The 17,007-nt window shown below is 36.4% G+C and overlaps 1 protein-coding gene across 2 annotated transcripts; it reads right to left on the reverse strand.

Moving 5' to 3' along the window:
• Positions 1 to 12,214: 12,214 nt before the first annotated feature.
• On the reverse strand, positions 12,215 to 16,758 carry ATP5MJ (ATP synthase membrane subunit j). 2 transcript variants are annotated; one of them, XM_005520088.3, is made up of 4 exons: positions 16,679 to 16,758; positions 14,908 to 15,031; positions 13,266 to 13,286; positions 12,215 to 12,405 (listed from the first exon to the last, which is right to left on the reverse strand). In XM_005520088.3, exons 2-4 carry the CDS (start codon positions 15,029 to 15,031, stop codon positions 12,380 to 12,382), a joined length of 171 nt encoding a protein of 56 aa, XP_005520145.2. In that variant the 5' UTR covers positions 16,679 to 16,758; the 3' UTR covers positions 12,215 to 12,379. The 2 variants fall into 2 exon arrangements, with proteins under 2 accessions (XP_005520145.2, XP_014105557.2); XM_014250082.2 differs by lacking the exon at positions 16,679 to 16,758 and adding an exon at positions 16,190 to 16,590.
• Positions 16,759 to 17,007: the final 249 nt, after the last annotated feature.

A 17,007-nucleotide genomic window follows, 5' to 3' on the forward strand; every position in this document is an offset into this window, starting at 1 on the left:
GTTTGAAAGTGAGGTTCAGTTTCCTTCATTTTCTAGACTCTCATTCTGTAGAGTTACAACAGTAAAATGAAAGTTAACAGCTTGGGAGAAGCCTAGCTCATCTAGAAGTCAAAACATCACCATATGTTAGTACTGCAACACATGCAATGTAGACAAATTTCATATTGCTGTGAGTTTAAATCCTAATCTACAGCATACATGGACCAACCCAGTGCTCCAACTGTTTCTGAAAATGGCTGGTTTCCAGTCTTTGTTACTTTATTTGCAGAACACCGTGACAGATCTCAGCTAGGAGTGGAAAAAAAATGTCAACTTGGCAGGTTTTTTGAGGAGCTTAGATAATGTTTGTGTAAATCTTTGAGGGTAAGTGGTAACAGCACAACAATCACAATGTATGAACCAGTATGGTAAGCATAACCTATTGATGTAAGATTCTGTAACAGATAATAGTGTAAATTATCTAAATATATACATGCTTAGGATTTCACTATGTATCCTTCTATGTGCATCTGCAGGCTCTGGTGTCAGCTTTGTGCCAGGTCAAAGCCTCTTCCTCTTTTACTAAAATAGTCCTACAAGGAAAATCTATTAGCATCACAAGACAGTACTTTGCCAGTTTAATGTTATTTTGTAAGTACCAGTTGGAGTGCTACTTGCTGGCAATCACACTTATCCTCAGGTTCTCCTAGACTGTGATTCCACCTCACACACAGAGGTTAGACTGGAAATAGGTTAGACTATGGTACTTCAAACCCCATAGAGAACTCTAAGATCTACTCAGAAAATCTTGCAAGTAGGCTGACTTGAATAAAACAGGCTCTAAAATGCTTTTAATTATCTATCTTAAAAAAAGGGGGGAGTGATTTATCTTCATCAAATTTATATTGAACTTTAATCAACAAAATAATAGGAGTGAATAGAAATTTACTTGTCCTCTTACTACTTACACTAATTCTAATTTTAACAAACTAGAAATTCTAAAATTCTAACACTGAGGGATTTGTGCACCTTTTGTCACACTTGTTCTATAAAAATTAGTCTTTCTCATTAACCAGGTTAATTTTCATTGCCAGCAATTCTTAAACAATGGTCTGTAATTTTTTTTTTCATGTACACTTGATAGCTGACATTTCCCTGCATTCAGTGAATAATAAAAAAAATACTGTAAATATTATCCCATTATTACTTTTCCACTGCAACAGAAGGAATGCCTACAAAATTGAAAGTGGGAGAATATGATGTAGACAATTGCTGGGGATGCAGACACTCCTCCACGCAGCTCCTCTGTAGGAACAGTGGCCTGTAGTATAAAAGTTGTCATTGTGTTGCTTTTGGCAGATGAAGGTTCACCAGTGCAGCAACCAGACAGACTGGATACTGAGGGCTAGGAGGAAATGTCTTCAAAAGGTAGAGTATATACTTCATATGCAAGTCTGCTCCTACTCCTATTTCTACTTCCATTGAAAACATCACTTGTCTCAACTCTTCCCATCTCAATTTTTTTTATAGAAATGCGGAAAGAAGAAAAAAATTAACTAATATTTGCCAAGTATAGTACTTAAAATACTACTTGCAGCATGGAAAGTTATTTAACACTTCTCCTACAGAAAAATCCTTCTGGGAACCACTCTCTTAGCAGTCAAGAGACAAAGCAGCCTTTATAAAATTTTCTGATTCCAACTTAAAACCAGAAATCTGTTTACTGGGAGCAGAAAAATGGTCACTTATAATGTAGATTTTTTTTTCCCCATTGCCTATGCATTTCCATACCAAATAACTAGTCCAGTTTTGTAGAAATTGTGGTGCTTGGCCCAAGGGGCCAGTGATATCTTCAATTCAGTTGCCTTTCTTGGGTAACTGAGGTTGCATGAAAGCAGTCAGGATTTGGGGAATGCCTAAGAAGATAAGGGAAAAGAATTTGGTTATGGAAGCAGACAAAGCCAGAGGTACTAAACCCAAATTATTTGATTCCAAATCCGCTTCCTTTGTGAAAGGTGTTCTAATTTTGTCGACCTCTTTCTAAAGGACAGGGTTTGTGCTTATTTGTTGGTATAAGTATTAAAACATGTTATACAAGTATCTTTTATTCTCCTCTTCGTTCTTAAAAAAACTCAATTCTATCTAACTTTACAAATTTAAACCACTCTAGCTTAACACACACTTATTCAACTTATAATACATAAAAAAATGAAGAATTAGTGCTTATTGCTTATGGTATGATGAGTCTTTGAGATGTGCAGAAGTTGTATTTACCTAGAAACTGAAATTTGATTGAAATGCATAAACTGTCATTTAGTGTTTTGTTGAAACACTTGGAATTTATGGGTACATACAGAAAAATGACCAAAACATGGTGTGTAGTTAACCTAGGTTTATTGGGAAAAGGAGTTTTAACTGCTGTTAATAAATTGCCAGGCCTCTTATTTGATCGCTATTATTCTTAGGACAAGCAGAGATTCCCACAAATACAAGTGGCAGACTAATGAAATTTTCAGCACTCCTGCTGAAATTCTGAATCCTACTCATGTTTTCTAAGTATCTTCTGGTGAGATTTTCAAATGTAGATATTCTTAAAATTTTAAAAACTAATATGTCTGAATCTCTCTTACTTCTTTTCTATGCATAGACAAAAGGAGGAAAATGAGCTTTCCTACCTTCTGAGATCCAAGTGTTCTCCAGTTTTGCATTCACTTTTTAAGATGCTTTTTCCAGAGCATAGGAAAATATTTTCACACTTTGGAGGTGTCCCAGGAAAATAATTTTGAATTAATGTAACACTTTTTTTTCTTTTCATGTGGTACTATTTTAAATAACAGATACTGCTATTTATAGCCAGCAGCAGTGTCAGAGGTCAAACATTTAGGGTGGGATCTGTTTATCCAACTTTACTAATGCAGGAGTTAGGTGTGTCATTTCAATCAGTCATTGAGGCTGCTTCTACAGATAAATTGGGGAGGGGAGGGAGGCAGTTCTGCAGGTAATTTATTCGAGATACTCATCCTGCTATCTAAATCTCTTGGTCTTTGAAGGTGCCTATCTCTGTATTGATTTAGGATGGAGCCTGGATGACTAGCTCTGATTGGGGAGCAGACTTTTGGATGGCTACAGTTCAGATGGGTTCTCTCACAGCTGGCAGAATAAAATCTCAAAGTGAGTATGGGTAGGAACACTGGTGTTTTTTGCATGTATTTAAAGAAAATTACGTCTCTTTGCCAAATGAATAAGTAGATTACTTTAAACAGAATACAACTCTCCTTTCAAAAATTGTATTTTGCATTTGCTGTAATGCAGGAAGAACTGGCTCTGACTAGGTAAGCAATATAAGAAGCTGAATGACAGAAGTACTTCTAACTTGTCAGGCAGTTCATGGAGTGGCTACAGTGCAGTGCTGTGCAACAGATGATACAAACAAAAAGACTGAATGTTTCATGGGGAGTTTCAAAGCAGGAGCCTAAATTCATTAGTGAAATACAGTGTAAAGTAAGAGTGCATATGTAAAGGAAAGGTGTATTAATTTGTTACCGTGCCCTTAAGTAGCCTTTCACTCTAGAATCACGCTGACTTCCTAAGGCTGCAGCAATGAAGTGTTCGTACTGAACAATAGTCGTCATATGCTGCCATGCTTGAATTCACATACAGCCAAGGCATTTCAAACCCCACCAAACCTGTTCAGAGATAAATAAACTACAAATAATAACCTAAAGGAAACACTTTGATGTCTGTTTGGTATACAGTATTTAAGACACGTGAACAGGAGAAAGATACTTTTTCATCATTGCCTTGTAATATTCTAAAATAATGTATGCTGGACTAGGTGACTCATGATCTGAAGTTAGCCCAGTACTTGGTGCATCATTCTGAGAAGTGTAACAATTAAAGCAGGAGTGAAGCATTGTGTGTGTGTAGCTGTGTGCACTTCCTGGGATTTGGGTGTCTGGTATGTCATGTGTTCCAGCCCTGCATTTGGTGGATTAGAGGCAATTTCTTTAAACAATAACAGAAATTTTATACTTAATCCAATACACATGATGCAAAAGCACGTACTTAGTGGAAAATGCTGTGGTCTCATTGGGACTGTGTTACTATCCACTCTCATAGAATTATTGCACTAAAAGTTATTGGTTTGTATTGTAGTTACAGAAGATACAGTCCTGGAAGATGACATGCCATCATCTTTATAGATGGAAAATCTTGTTCTTCTCCCTTGTAATTTATAACAATGAAGCCATTAACCATATGCAAAGAAGTAGAGAAAACAAAAACTTTAATGTCCTGAGAGATGTTCTCTCTGCTTGTACTTTTAGGCTTTATAGCCATTTGGGCTCTCAGGATGTTTCTTTATAAAAATCTTTTTTCTTGAAATTTTCAATACAGCCATGATGAGTGCAGGTATCTGAGATGAGCCAGATGATGGGTTATTAGTTGAAACATTAATTAGGGACAGACAATTCTTCACCCTTTACTCCTCTTTTATTTATGTGCTGCTGTGTTTTGGGTGTACCACTTGGTTAATGTAAGGGGAAAATGACAGGTCATATTTTGAGTCCAGCTTTTTATTTGTTACTGTAGGACTAAAATTGTTCTTATATATCTCTTCCATGACTTAGTTAAGTACATAAGTGTTTTTTAGTTTCTCTATGAAGGGATTTCAAATACTTTCTCATTCAGCTAAAAGGCTAATGCAGAATTCTGTGATACATGGTTAGTTTTTCCCTCATGCTGCAAAAACTTTGGGTTGTTAGTTTTCAACTTTTCTATTAACCACACTGTTCCTTTACTTTAGATGGCAAACTAGTTATTCAGTATAATTGAAACCAATCTCTTTTCTTATGTTTACTGCTGTAAAGATGCAGGTTTGTTTTCATATTTGACTTATATTACTGCAATACTCAAACCCAGTAATTCCTAATTTGAAACGTGCATCTCCTACTAGAATTTGTCCTTTCCTTAGTTACCTTTCTTGAGGTAAATAGGTCTAGTAAGAACAAACATGAAGGGGATATCATGTAATGAAGCTCCTGCTTCCTGCTGTTGAATCTGGTAATGGGTGAACTTGAAGGATTGCAGCTTAGAAGGGGAGATTGGGAAAGTCCTCTGCTCACTTCTGAAGTCTGGGATATACTTAAAGGTATTTTCTAGAAATTACTGACAAAGTGATATGCAAAGGAGGCTAAGAGAGGAAAACATGCCTCTGAGCAGAAGAATGCTCATGTACATTAGGAGAGAAGAAATATAAACCAAATTAAATGTGTATTTAAAAAAAAACAACACCCTTATCTATTTATACCTAGTATTTAGACAACTACATTATTAAGACTACACTACTGGAAATAACATTCTTTGCCTTTTTTTTTGTGTATGTACTTATCACAGATTTTACAGATTAGAATACACAAGGTAAGTCTCATCCAAAAATGCACTACAGAGTATTAAATCTGTCAAGTATAACACCATTGCAGATGTGAAACAGGTTCTGTTTTAACATACATCTCTATGGAAAACATTTCTGCACTCTCACATATATACCTATAGAGATACATATATAGATATAGGTATGTGTGTGTGTGTGTGCATATATATATAAACACCACCTTAAATTACCACTTTTTGGGCTTTTTGATTACCAAAATTTGTCAGAGCATGGCTGTCTTCTATACAGGTATATACAATTTATTCTGAATCCAAGTTTTTCAGTCACAACACTATTTTAGTAGTGAATTTTAATAGAAGAGCATCTACACTCGGGTAATCTGACCAGCAGATGTAATCTAACATTTGCAATGATGATTTCTGCATGTTATGAAAATAATGGGTTTGTGCCTTATTGATGCTTAAGGTTCATTCCTTCTGTTTCTGTAAATATTCCTTTTCCACATAAACCAACACAGTCCAGGGAACATTAATGAGACAAGTTGATTCTATCTCCAAGTGCCCTATTCTGTAATCTTCCAGAAATACATTTCTGAATAATAATTTTTTTTTACTACTGTGATCCTACAACAAGGTTTACTACAATTCTTAGCTGCATAAACAGAAGAATGTCAACAGCAGAAGCAGATGAATTGTGTAGGGCATTGATGGAACCTTATTGAAAATGATTCAGCGAAAAGCTCTAGAAATAGTGACAGTAGAAAATGTATCACTGGTATGTGTTTAGAATCTATTTTAGGTTGACTTGCAGATAGCATAATATGCAGCTGAACCTGAGAATATTTAGAAGGCTGGAAAGGAGTGTGTTCATCACGGAGGAGTACACCCAGTAATAACCTACTTGCTGGGGGATGATTAGATGCTACTTTAAAGGTTTGTCTACTGCTTATGTCTCAAATTCAAAACCAGTATTTCTATTCTGTAAATGGACAAGCTACAGCACAAGGACTGGAATCTTTTTTCTATTTCTTCCATTTCCTATGGGAAACATTTTTTTTTCTTGCCTTCTGCCTTTCTTCCTTCTATAAAGGTCTGAGTACATGTTTAACATATTAGCCTTAATTTAAAAAGAGGTGTAATAGCTAGCATTAATAAGAATACATAATTTGAAAGCAAAGTAATAATATTTTTTGCAAGATTCCTTTTCTAGTGTCATTACTCCAAAAGAATTACATAAATCAAAGTATGCTGAACAGTATTATGTCTTGGTGTTTACTTAAACCAAGAGTCACATCCTTTGTTAAAATTGGTATGACTTAAATTCTTAGCTTACTGAAAGAAATGCAGAATTTAAATTTTAGCTAATTATTTTAAAGAAGTGTTGAGAGATCCTAACTGAGACCAGAAGAATTTTCTTTTCAAGCTGTATGTGATGTGTGGAATACAACATCAGGAGTATAAGGAAAGAATTGTTGTGTCAGGTTTAAGGGAATTTAAACAAAGCTATTTCTCTGCACAACTGCACTACATTAAAAGGTATACCTGAAGCATCATGAGTAAGGAGTCAGTAACAGTACTGGAAAAAGCATAGCTTGAGACATAGATATGTATGTACAAAATAAACAATAGAGTTAATTAAAAAAAGTGGAAATGCTTCTTGGTTAGACCTCCCCCAAAAGGGTATCTCTTCCTGTATTCTTGGTCCTCTATCAAATGCTTGTTCACATTCTAATCCACTTTATTAATCCCTCTTTTTTCCTCCCATAATTCTCTGCTTCTTTTCAGTTAGTTGTTGCCATTTTGCTTGTTTATGTAGCATTCCATACGAAATACCACAAACAGTGTCTACTTCATACCTAAGGAATTTCCCCTTAATTGCAGCAATTCTTAATATTACCAAAAGCATGCTAAACACAACAGGTTAAAACAAGAAATGAAAACTACAACTAATACTGCAGAAAAAATCTGTGTAGGCAGCAGTCACCACAGATGGGATTCATTCAGTATATAGCTCTTAGTTCTACCACCCACATAATCCCCATTATCATTTCCTACCAAACACACTTCATTAGCTATGAAGAAATCTCTATTGTCTCTCCCAGCAGATCACTGTACTGTCATGATATGGATATAAAAGTTAAAGGTCATATCAATTAAAAACCATTCCTTTATGATCCTTTAGAAGGTCATAATAATTAAGCATATTTTCATTTGATGACAACCAGTAATATAATTTGATGAACCACTACCAATTTTATCCTTTCTAAGTAAAAGTATTCTTCCTGCTAGAGCTGAGCATTAATTTATCATCATCCAGTGGTTCTCCCTGTCCCCTATTTGTTTGTTCATTTGTCCCAATTAATTAAGTGATAGTATAAACTTGAGAAAGCGATATACTATCCCAGAGGAAGGAAGCATGGCTCTGCCTTTGCTGAAGCACAAGCTGTCATTCCTGATTTCTATACAGGGTGGAGTTCTGCATTCTTTTTATTGCTCTGACTGTTGACACCGATGACAGTTCTTCCAGGAGAGACAGTGCTTTGATTTTGTGCGTAGCTGCGGATGAGGAGGGAACTTGCATTGCCTTGTTATGAGGGACACAGTGACTTAGGGAACTTAGCTGAGTAAATGGGAGACTAGAAATTCTGATTCTTCTGCCTTTTTCTGCAGCCCCCCTGTCCTGTTGTGCTATAATCTAGTTAAAAAGCAGCTTTGCTGTAAATGGAATCAGATGGGTCCAATTAAAATGGAAAAGAACTCAAACAAATGCTTGTTTTGTTGTTTTAGACAGGGAAAAAACCCATAAAATTATACAAAATCACCTGATCTGATTCACAAATAGCTGTATCAGCACAACTATGAGGAGCAAGGCGCTGCAGTGTAAGGGAGCAAACTCCACTAGCTGTGTAGCTGCCAGAGTACTCATACTGCTAAACCACAATCAAAAAAAGAATTTAATTAAAATGTCTAAATAATCCATTCTTGTGGTGGTCAGTTCATTCTGAGTTGGGAGAGAGTAACTGTTTCCAAGTACTTTGCCTGCGGCAGTGGAGTAGATGACACAAAACTGTCTTATTTATGAGTTTTTAATAAATTACTAAATCAGCCATGTGGCTTTATATTCTTAAAAATATTAGCTGCTAAACATCAGTTGCTAAAGGTCATGGAATTATAGTTTGAAGAGTTTGCTGTTCAAGCACTATCGTGTCACTTCTTGTTCCTCCATTTAATGAATTGTTAACTAACATATTTAATGCCTCGGGGAATCTCCATCTCACTATTCTTTCCTTCCTGGTAACTTCACAGATTTCTATGAATGAAACAATAGAAGTTTCACACATTGATTTCCTCTGTTTCAGTTTAGCCAGCTGGTGGTGATGTCACACCTGTGTCTAACAAGCACCTGATACTGTTCCTTCCTTGGGGACTGAAAGCATAAAACACATGTACATACCAGCTCTGTATCGGTATTTGTACTACAAACACTGGATTGCTATCATGATTCAGATAAACAGGAGACTTGTTCAGCTGTTTTAGTTACTTTGGATCATTTCCTGCAGCTTTACTCATCCTCCCAATTAACATGAATACATATTTGGGTTTTTTCCAAGTTAGCCATTAAGGAGGTTAAGTAGGTTGGGCCTTGTGACTAATGTTTCCTTGGCTCTGACTGTATTTTGCTGCTCCCCATGAGTATTCTATCATAGTTTATTAGCATCCAGGAGAAACTCTGAGATTCGTAATTGTAGGACAGCACTTGAAGTATTCTAGAAATCCCCAAGCTCCGAAATGAAAAATCCCAGTCGTAAGACTCAGCATGGAGGGGCAAATACAGAAGTACTTCTACTGTAAAAAGACATCTTGCATTAGCATTGTCATTATTAATACAGTTTCCTATTGCTGAGCTTTCATGTTCTGTATTAAAAAAAAGTGCCTCAACAAAACTTAGTCAAGAGGATGCTGCAGTAATTGGATGAGGTTCTTCAACCCCTCAAGATGTTTGTTGTTCCACTAACATGGTAAAGGTAGTAAGTAAACAGGTTTTGTCACTTCTGATGTCTCATCACAAGCAACAAATTAAGAATGCAGTTGCTTAACTATTTTACTACATAAGGTTTAAATGTAATCCTGCTTTAGAAATGTCAGCAATATAAAGAGGCAGTCGCAAAAGGAAAGCAACATGATCCATCAATGTGCAGTAAGTATATCCCTCACCAGTGTTTAGTTGTGAATCATGATATTACATCCTAATCTTATATTGTCATTTGCATAGCAAATGGGTTTGTTCAGGAGCTGAATATTGTCTGTTTACAAACTTACCCGGAACAAGAAAATATTTTTAAGTTAGCTTTTTTTTTTTTCCAGTAATTTACCTTAGCTAAATTACTACAAAAGAAGAAAGGCACATATTCTAAAATAAGAGTATTCACTTCAAGGGTGGGTATTTCTTGAAATGTTTGTCTACCTAGGGCTATGCTCCAAGTGCTAGTGCTGCAATGAAAATTGATTACTTTTTCCACACCTCATTGTAAATATGAAATGGCTCTTACAATGACTTAGTTTGCTCTCCTCTATTGTGTTTTACATTACTTCATCACAGAGAAGCAGGAAGTATAGAGATAATACCTACAGGTATTACATGTTATGGGTGTGTCAATTTCTGCTTTCGAGTCAAGCCACTGACTGAATTTCCTCCTTCTGTACACTACTCAAGTAAAAAACCAAAACAAATCTTCTATATAAACTAAACACCAGTCTTCCCTATCTTTTACAGGTATTTGTGTTAAGGATACCAAAGGAGGGAATGTTCTGTAGTCTTCATAGAAATTCCTGACAGAGAAGCACCAGTGGAAGAACCAGTTGCAGATGGCATTGTTTCAGTAGAAATTACTATTTTTATAACCCAGACACTGCTGCCCACATGTACTTTCTTTCCCTACTAGAAAATTTAGCAAGTCAGAGAGAAAGAAGTTAAGACTTGAAGCAGGTTAACTTTACCTAGAAGTGCAGTTAAGTGTGCTCCAAGGGCAGGTCAGCAGAAGCTCTTCTTGCCTTCCAAACCAGGAGATCAGAAGAGCATGTTGACATACCTCAGTGCCAATGATCTGGCTAAGGTGAAACAAATCCTGCAGTGATTAATGTTTTTTTCCTGGTCTGTTTGCCTGAGCTCTGTAATTGAAAATTGCTAAAGCAGGTCATTTGAAGTATGTGTGGTATCTTAGGAACTATAACTTAGTGATCATAAATTTGCATTACAAATGCTCTTATTGCTCTTATTGCTCCTTACTTGGCATAAATTTTCAATCTGAACTGCTTATTAAGTATACCACAACTCACCCACCCTGTAATTACCACTAGCCTAATATCTGTTCACTTAAGTTCCATTTTCTTCTAGCTTTTATTCTCCATTCCCTTCTTTTGGATGATTTTTATTTTATGTAAAAAATCTAGTAGTGAGTTCTTCCAATTTCTCATTCATTTTTCTGTGGTGAGGAAACAGAAAAACCCATATAGAAATTACTAAAGAAATCAGGAAAAACAGATCAAGCAAAGGTGAAATAAAGAAAACTGTGGAAGGTGGAATATATATCAAAAATACACGAAGAACAGATGTCACCTTTTCAAATTCAGTGATACTAAACCTGCCTTCTTTAAGAAAAGCTCTCAGAGAAATAAGACTGGTGATTTTACTCTACTCAATAGGTACAAGTATTAAGCATAAGTATAAATTTAGAAGAAATTAAAGACAACAGTGTTTGAAACATTTACCATCAGCAGGTGAGGTTATCAAGTTCCTGAGTGCTCAAATACAAAACATTTAAGCTATGGCCATATACTGCAGTCAGGAGATTGAAAAGCAAAACTTTAATCAAGCTGAAAGATTTAAGATGTTTCAGCGAAGTAGTTAAAAAGATGTACGTAAGCATTAAGTCATTAAAATGACTTAAGCCTCTTAATCTTCTCAAAGGCAGATTAGGCTAAATTTAAACAAAACATGACATGAAGTCTAGTTTTGGTTTTACACATATGTATCCTTAGTACAGAATTCAATATGTGCAGTTCTGGACACTGATTTTCATAAGATAGTAGATCTACAGTCTCCAAAATACACTTGCTATGGAGTTCTAAGAGCTATCTACAAAAACCACTAATGACCCATCCTAATAATACAAATATTACTTCTACACTTTCAGGAAAAAGGAAAACTCTTTGAAGCCGGTTAAATGTTTGTGCTCATACCAACTGCTGCCAGTGCCTGATGTCACTATTCCCTTTAAATTCTGAGGTTTTCGTAAGCTCCAATGGCAAATGAAAGCCCATGTCATAACAATTTTCCTATACAATATAGGCATGTTATTACCTACTCCTTTGCAAACCTTGGGACTAAAGGAAAAGCCTTTCAGAATAATTCCTTAGCTCTACTGAATATGAAGAACAAAAAATAGTTGTGAATTATGCACTTTTAAAAAAATCTGTAAATGTTTTGCATGGTGTTTTCATAACTGTAACTTCTGCTTTTATAAACCTTGCAGAACTAAGAACTCTTTAAAAATGTAAGGTTTAAAATATAATTTTTGGTACCCTTGATTACTGCACCACAAGATAACAAAAAGCTGGGGATTAAGACCTCATACTTGGCATCCCGTATTTTAAAAATGACATTTTTAAAGTAAATAGCCAAAAAAGCTATTATTACGGGGAGGAGGGAAGGAATCTAATTCTATTAATAAGTTTAGTTATAAAGATTTGGTCCCTTTTAAAGTACTGTAGAAAAAGTTTAACATGGTACTTAGAACTGTAGAAGCTTATTCTAAAAATTAGATTAGCACTGCACTCCAGCATATATTGTCCAACATCTTTAATTACTTCTTGCTCAATGGATTTATTCTTTTTCCAATTACAGCAGATGGACCAGGTAGGGTTCTAGCATTCATTTCCCTATGGTTGTAACTTGCTTCATTTGCAGTAGAGATGATGAACCCCAAATTCATATTCCAAGAAGAGATCTTTAATGAGGGCCAGAACCAGAGGACTCTGAAACAAAGACATGATTTAGGCTGTTCAAACAGTAAAGGAAATCAATTCAGGAATGTAGTGCAGGTCCTAGAACTGACATCTGTACTTATATCTGAGCACGAGAATTGGCTATTTAAATGAAACAATACCCTCAGAACATGTACATAAGTAAACACAGCAATTATTAAAAATTCTCTTTTGCAAGTTTTAAAGCCCTATTACAGTCAAACACCTATCCTTCCTTGGTTTTGTTACAGTTCTTCCAGAACTGAAGTTTATTCTATTATTCTAAGTCTACTAGGCAGTATTTTCTCTAATTGCACATTGCAAAATATAAATAATGTTTGCATGTACAAATTCAACTGGGAGTGAATCGTTTCTCTCTCATGGTCCAGAAAGTGAAGAGCAGAGATACAGCAGGCCATAAAAATATAATTTCCAGTGTGATGTCAGAAGAAACTGTCCATAAATATCTAAACACTACTTTATACACATACAAATTCAAAATACAAAGTTTATACTTTCTAATTTCTTGACAGCTAAAATAGCAGGTACTCTTGAAATCATGCTGGTTTAAATAATCCCATTAAATGGCTGGTACTATTATTTGAAAAAATTCCTCGCCCACACAGTCAAGTTACAGAGTTTCTATTTTTCTCCTAAAACCTACACAAAAGATTATTTACGTGCAGATCCACAGATGTTTCTAGGTTATGAAATTATCAATACAATCAAAATTACTTATTTTAAAGCAGTCTTTAAACATTAGCTAAATCTGTAACTTAAGCCCCAAATTTATCTAATGTACAATATTCTGAACTGATTTTTACTGCACTTATTTAAAAATTACATCAAGGTATTAAATATTGAATACTTACTATTTCCCGATGATTTTTTGCCTGGGGAAAAAAAAAATAAGCTGAACAATGACAGTTAAAAATATATTTCCAATTTACTTTTTACAGATAAATTTTAATTATCTTATTATTAGCTTAAACAAAAATTGCAAGTGTACAACATGTACTTTCCATGGTACGTTTCTGTAAACTTTACACTGATTTTCAAAAGTTGTTTGGTTTTAATTAACCAAGACTCCATGCATTTAGAAATTACAGTCATAAAGATTGCTACTATAATTCTAAAGAAATCTTTATGGAATATTACTATTTTACATAATATATGGATATATATATATACACACAAGATATCGATGTAAACGAAACTGTTTGCTTTAAAATTTTCATTTGTATTTTACATTCCCATTGTAATTGTTCTCCTAAAATACTGGGTCACAGTGATAAAAAAAAAAATTCTTTGCAAGAAAGACAGTTATAAGAGATTGTACAATCTCCATCCTTGGAAATACTCAAATTATGAATAAGGTTATAAGCAACCTGAGCTAACTGTGATCTAAAGCATCAAGCACAGGTTTGGACCAGGTGAGCTCAAGAGGTCCCTTCCAATCTGAATTATCCTGCAACATACTCTTCTATAATTCTGTGTATTATTTGCAAAATTTTTCTCCAAAATGCAGAAAGGCCTACAGCTATTAAAAACTATTTTCAAATAAAGCTTAGCATACAGTTGCCATTTATCCAGGTGTTTTGGCCCTCGAAACTCTACACCAGGTAATCTAAGTCACAAATTAATGTAGCATGAAGACAAGTTTGAAACAGTCTGTCCATTTTGAACTCTCCTTGAAATAAAAGGTTAAAGCAAAAGTTAAACTTTTTTTTTTCTTCCTGTCTACCTCAACTACTCATATTTACTTAATAGTCATTAAGTACTCATTAAGATCAACTGCTGATATTTACTTAAACTTCTAAGTGCAGTGTATCAGTTTGGAATGCTACACATTATTTGGACAAAGCTAGATAAAAACTGAGGTAATATCTCTCAGCTGTTCCCACAGCAAGGGGTTCCTTTCTTCGTGAACTTTGTGTACAACGTACAACACTTCATTGTTCACTACAGCCAGTAAAGTGTCTGACTTGGGATTTTCTTCAGCATAGCCTAAATTGACAAACAGAACCTTTTAAGACACCATAATTTCTTGTACCCTTCTGCTTATCTGGCCCATTCAAATTTATTATTTTTACATTACATATTCTTTCTCTGAGAAAGTCATCCAGTGTCACCAAGTAACACACATTCTCATGTTCAGTGATGTAGCTCTCATTTTGAGGTGCCATCAGCCCAAAATACACTTTCACAAGTTCATGTGAGAAAACCTTTTAAAAACTATTTCTTTTCAAAATCTTGAGGGAGTAAATTAGATCTGTACTTTAAAAATCAATTCCTACATTACCTAATCTTCATAATGTAAGCACAGTTACATTGACATTTCAGTATTTTTGTTAGTGGAACCTTCTACAATCAGCATTTAAAACATCTAAATTTGTATAGCAAAGACCTGGCCCCAAGGAAGAATATTAATTTCTAATTTGCTGGCTATCTTCAATGACTGATTCCTCTTGTGGGTATTCTCTTCTATTAAAAAAACTGTAATGTGTGACTTACCCCCATATGAAATCTTGTAGTAGGCATAAGCTGTTAATGCTACACCAACCCATATTTCTTGATACACAGTAGAGAAGTAGAATTTCATGGGTCTCAATGCCTTTGGAATCATGCTCTGCACCATCTGAAATTTTAAGAAATGTTGTCATTTTAACTTTTGCAGCTGTATTCTTACTTGCTAGATTTTTAACATACATACATACATACAGACACACACACACAAATACTCTATTTTTATGTAGACACACACACATACTCCTGATGCATATCAGCAGCAGTTTACAAGTTAAAAAACAAAATCCCCAACCATACAAAAGAACTTATTCCAAAGCAAAGAAATAAAAATTCAGAGTTAAGGTTACAATTCATGGGCTAACACAAAAAAAATAATTAAAATTACAGTTGATGAAAGGGTTCAAAGATGAGTCAACAGAACATTTACAGAGCAGCAATGGCTAGACTTCTCTCTGCCTATCAGTGACAGCTTTTTCCTAATGCTTCCAGATTCCCTCAGGAGGAAATCTCATTCCAGACAAGCCAGAGAGGCTCCTTCCTTGCCCTACCAATTTAGTTTCTCTCTCTCGCAGCTGTCTATTCCAGCATGGTAATTTCTACTCAAAATAGCAACATAAATGATGTTAAGCTAATGAATTCATGCTTTATCATGACTATTTGACTTTCAAAATATGCCCCAAGAGCAAGAAGCCTGTCAGTGTTAGTGTTTTTTTTCCTTTCCTTGCAGCTTTTTAAGACAAAGAGAAAATTGTAGGAGGTTTTAAAATAAAGCTTATCCTAACTCACATAAATGTTAGTTCACTTTTGCACCACACTGCACTGAGATGTCCCATGTTCTACTGACTTACACACAGCAGTTCACCCAATAGTCACTATTCATGCTTATCACAACCCAATAAAGTCAGCTATACACACATGTAGACAGCATATGGTAAACCAGAGACCCAGGAAAGAAAAGCAGAATTTAACTTCTCTGAGGTAATGCTCACTTATCTGCCATTACTAAATGCAAAGCATCTTTTGGCAACCCTCTAAGAGGAGAGGGTACAAGGGCAGCCAGTGTCAAAATAATTGGAAAAATATAGGTGTTTTTTAAAGAATGAAAGCAACTTTGAGGCAATTCGTATATACTTAAAAAAAACCCCACATTTGCATCTGTTTATGTACAGTCAATTCAATAATTTATTTTTGTAGCCAAAGTTTCTGTAACACCTTTGTGCTTTCAGCAACACTATTTACAACACACTGCATTAAGGACACTGCTTACCTAAATTTCCAGTGTTTGTAGTTTGAGATGAACAGTGGAATACAGTCACAGAATATCATGACATACTAACAGACAAGGAGACTGAACAGAACAGGAGGGAAAGATTTCCCAACCGCTACAAAACAGGGAATAAGCAGTGCTGTTTCCACTTAACACCGCTCTAAAGCGCGCCAGAGACCTTTCCCCAGGGCCTGCGCGGACGCGATATCGTCCTGAGCATTTTTTTTTTTCTGAAATCTACCCGGAACAACGCTGTATTTGCTGTCTGCTTGACCTCCCCGCCACAACCCGCCGCTGCCCGGGGCACCTGCGGCCCGCCCCAGGCCCGACCCGACGGCGGTGGGAGGGTAACGGCAAATTCCAGCGCCGCGGGCCGCACTCCCCTTCTCCCTTCTTCCCTTCCCAGGCTGAACCAGCGCTGCCCCCACCGAGGCACCCCCGACTGGAGCCCGCCAGGACCCAGCCGGGCCTCGCCCGGCTCGGACCCACCGTGCCAAGGGAGCGGCGAAGGTCACACTCGGGAACGGGGACGGGTCCAGTGCCACCGCAGGGCGCGCCGGGAAGGGACGCGCGGCGGGCGGGGACAGCAGCGCCCCCTACGGCCGCGGAGGACCAGAGTGGCCTCGCACCGCGGCGGTGCCAGCCCCGCTTCCCTCGGCATCACGGAATGGGTCAGGCGGGAAAGGGACCGCAGTGAGACACCTGGAATAACCTCCCCGCTCAAGCAGGGTCATCCCAGAGCACGTGGCGCAGGATTGTGTCCAGACCGTTCTTTAATATCTCCAGTGAGGGAAACTCCGCACCTTCTCCGGGCAATC

This window comes from Pseudopodoces humilis, chromosome 7, assembly GCF_049639895.1.
Source record: "Pseudopodoces humilis isolate 2021_Gansu_Grassland_sample_001 chromosome 7, ASM4963989v1, whole genome shotgun sequence".
NCBI classification, from domain to species: Eukaryota; Metazoa; Chordata; class Aves; order Passeriformes; family Paridae; genus Pseudopodoces; species Pseudopodoces humilis.

Bases quoted from the DNA above. Each gene is read 5' to 3' on its own strand.
- ATP5MJ (XM_005520088.3), bottom strand. From the start codon at position 15,031: ATGGTGCAGAGCATGATTCCAAAGGCATTGAGACCCATGAAATTCTAC. The intron at 13,287-14,907 runs GTAAGTCACACA...TTTTTTCCCCAG, and splicing joins CTACAAGATTTCATATGGGG to GCAAAAAATCATCGGGAAAT. The intron at 12,406-13,265 runs GTAAGTATTCAA...TCTTTGTTTCAG, and splicing joins CAAAAAATCATCGGGAAATA to AGTCCTCTGGTTCTGGCCCT.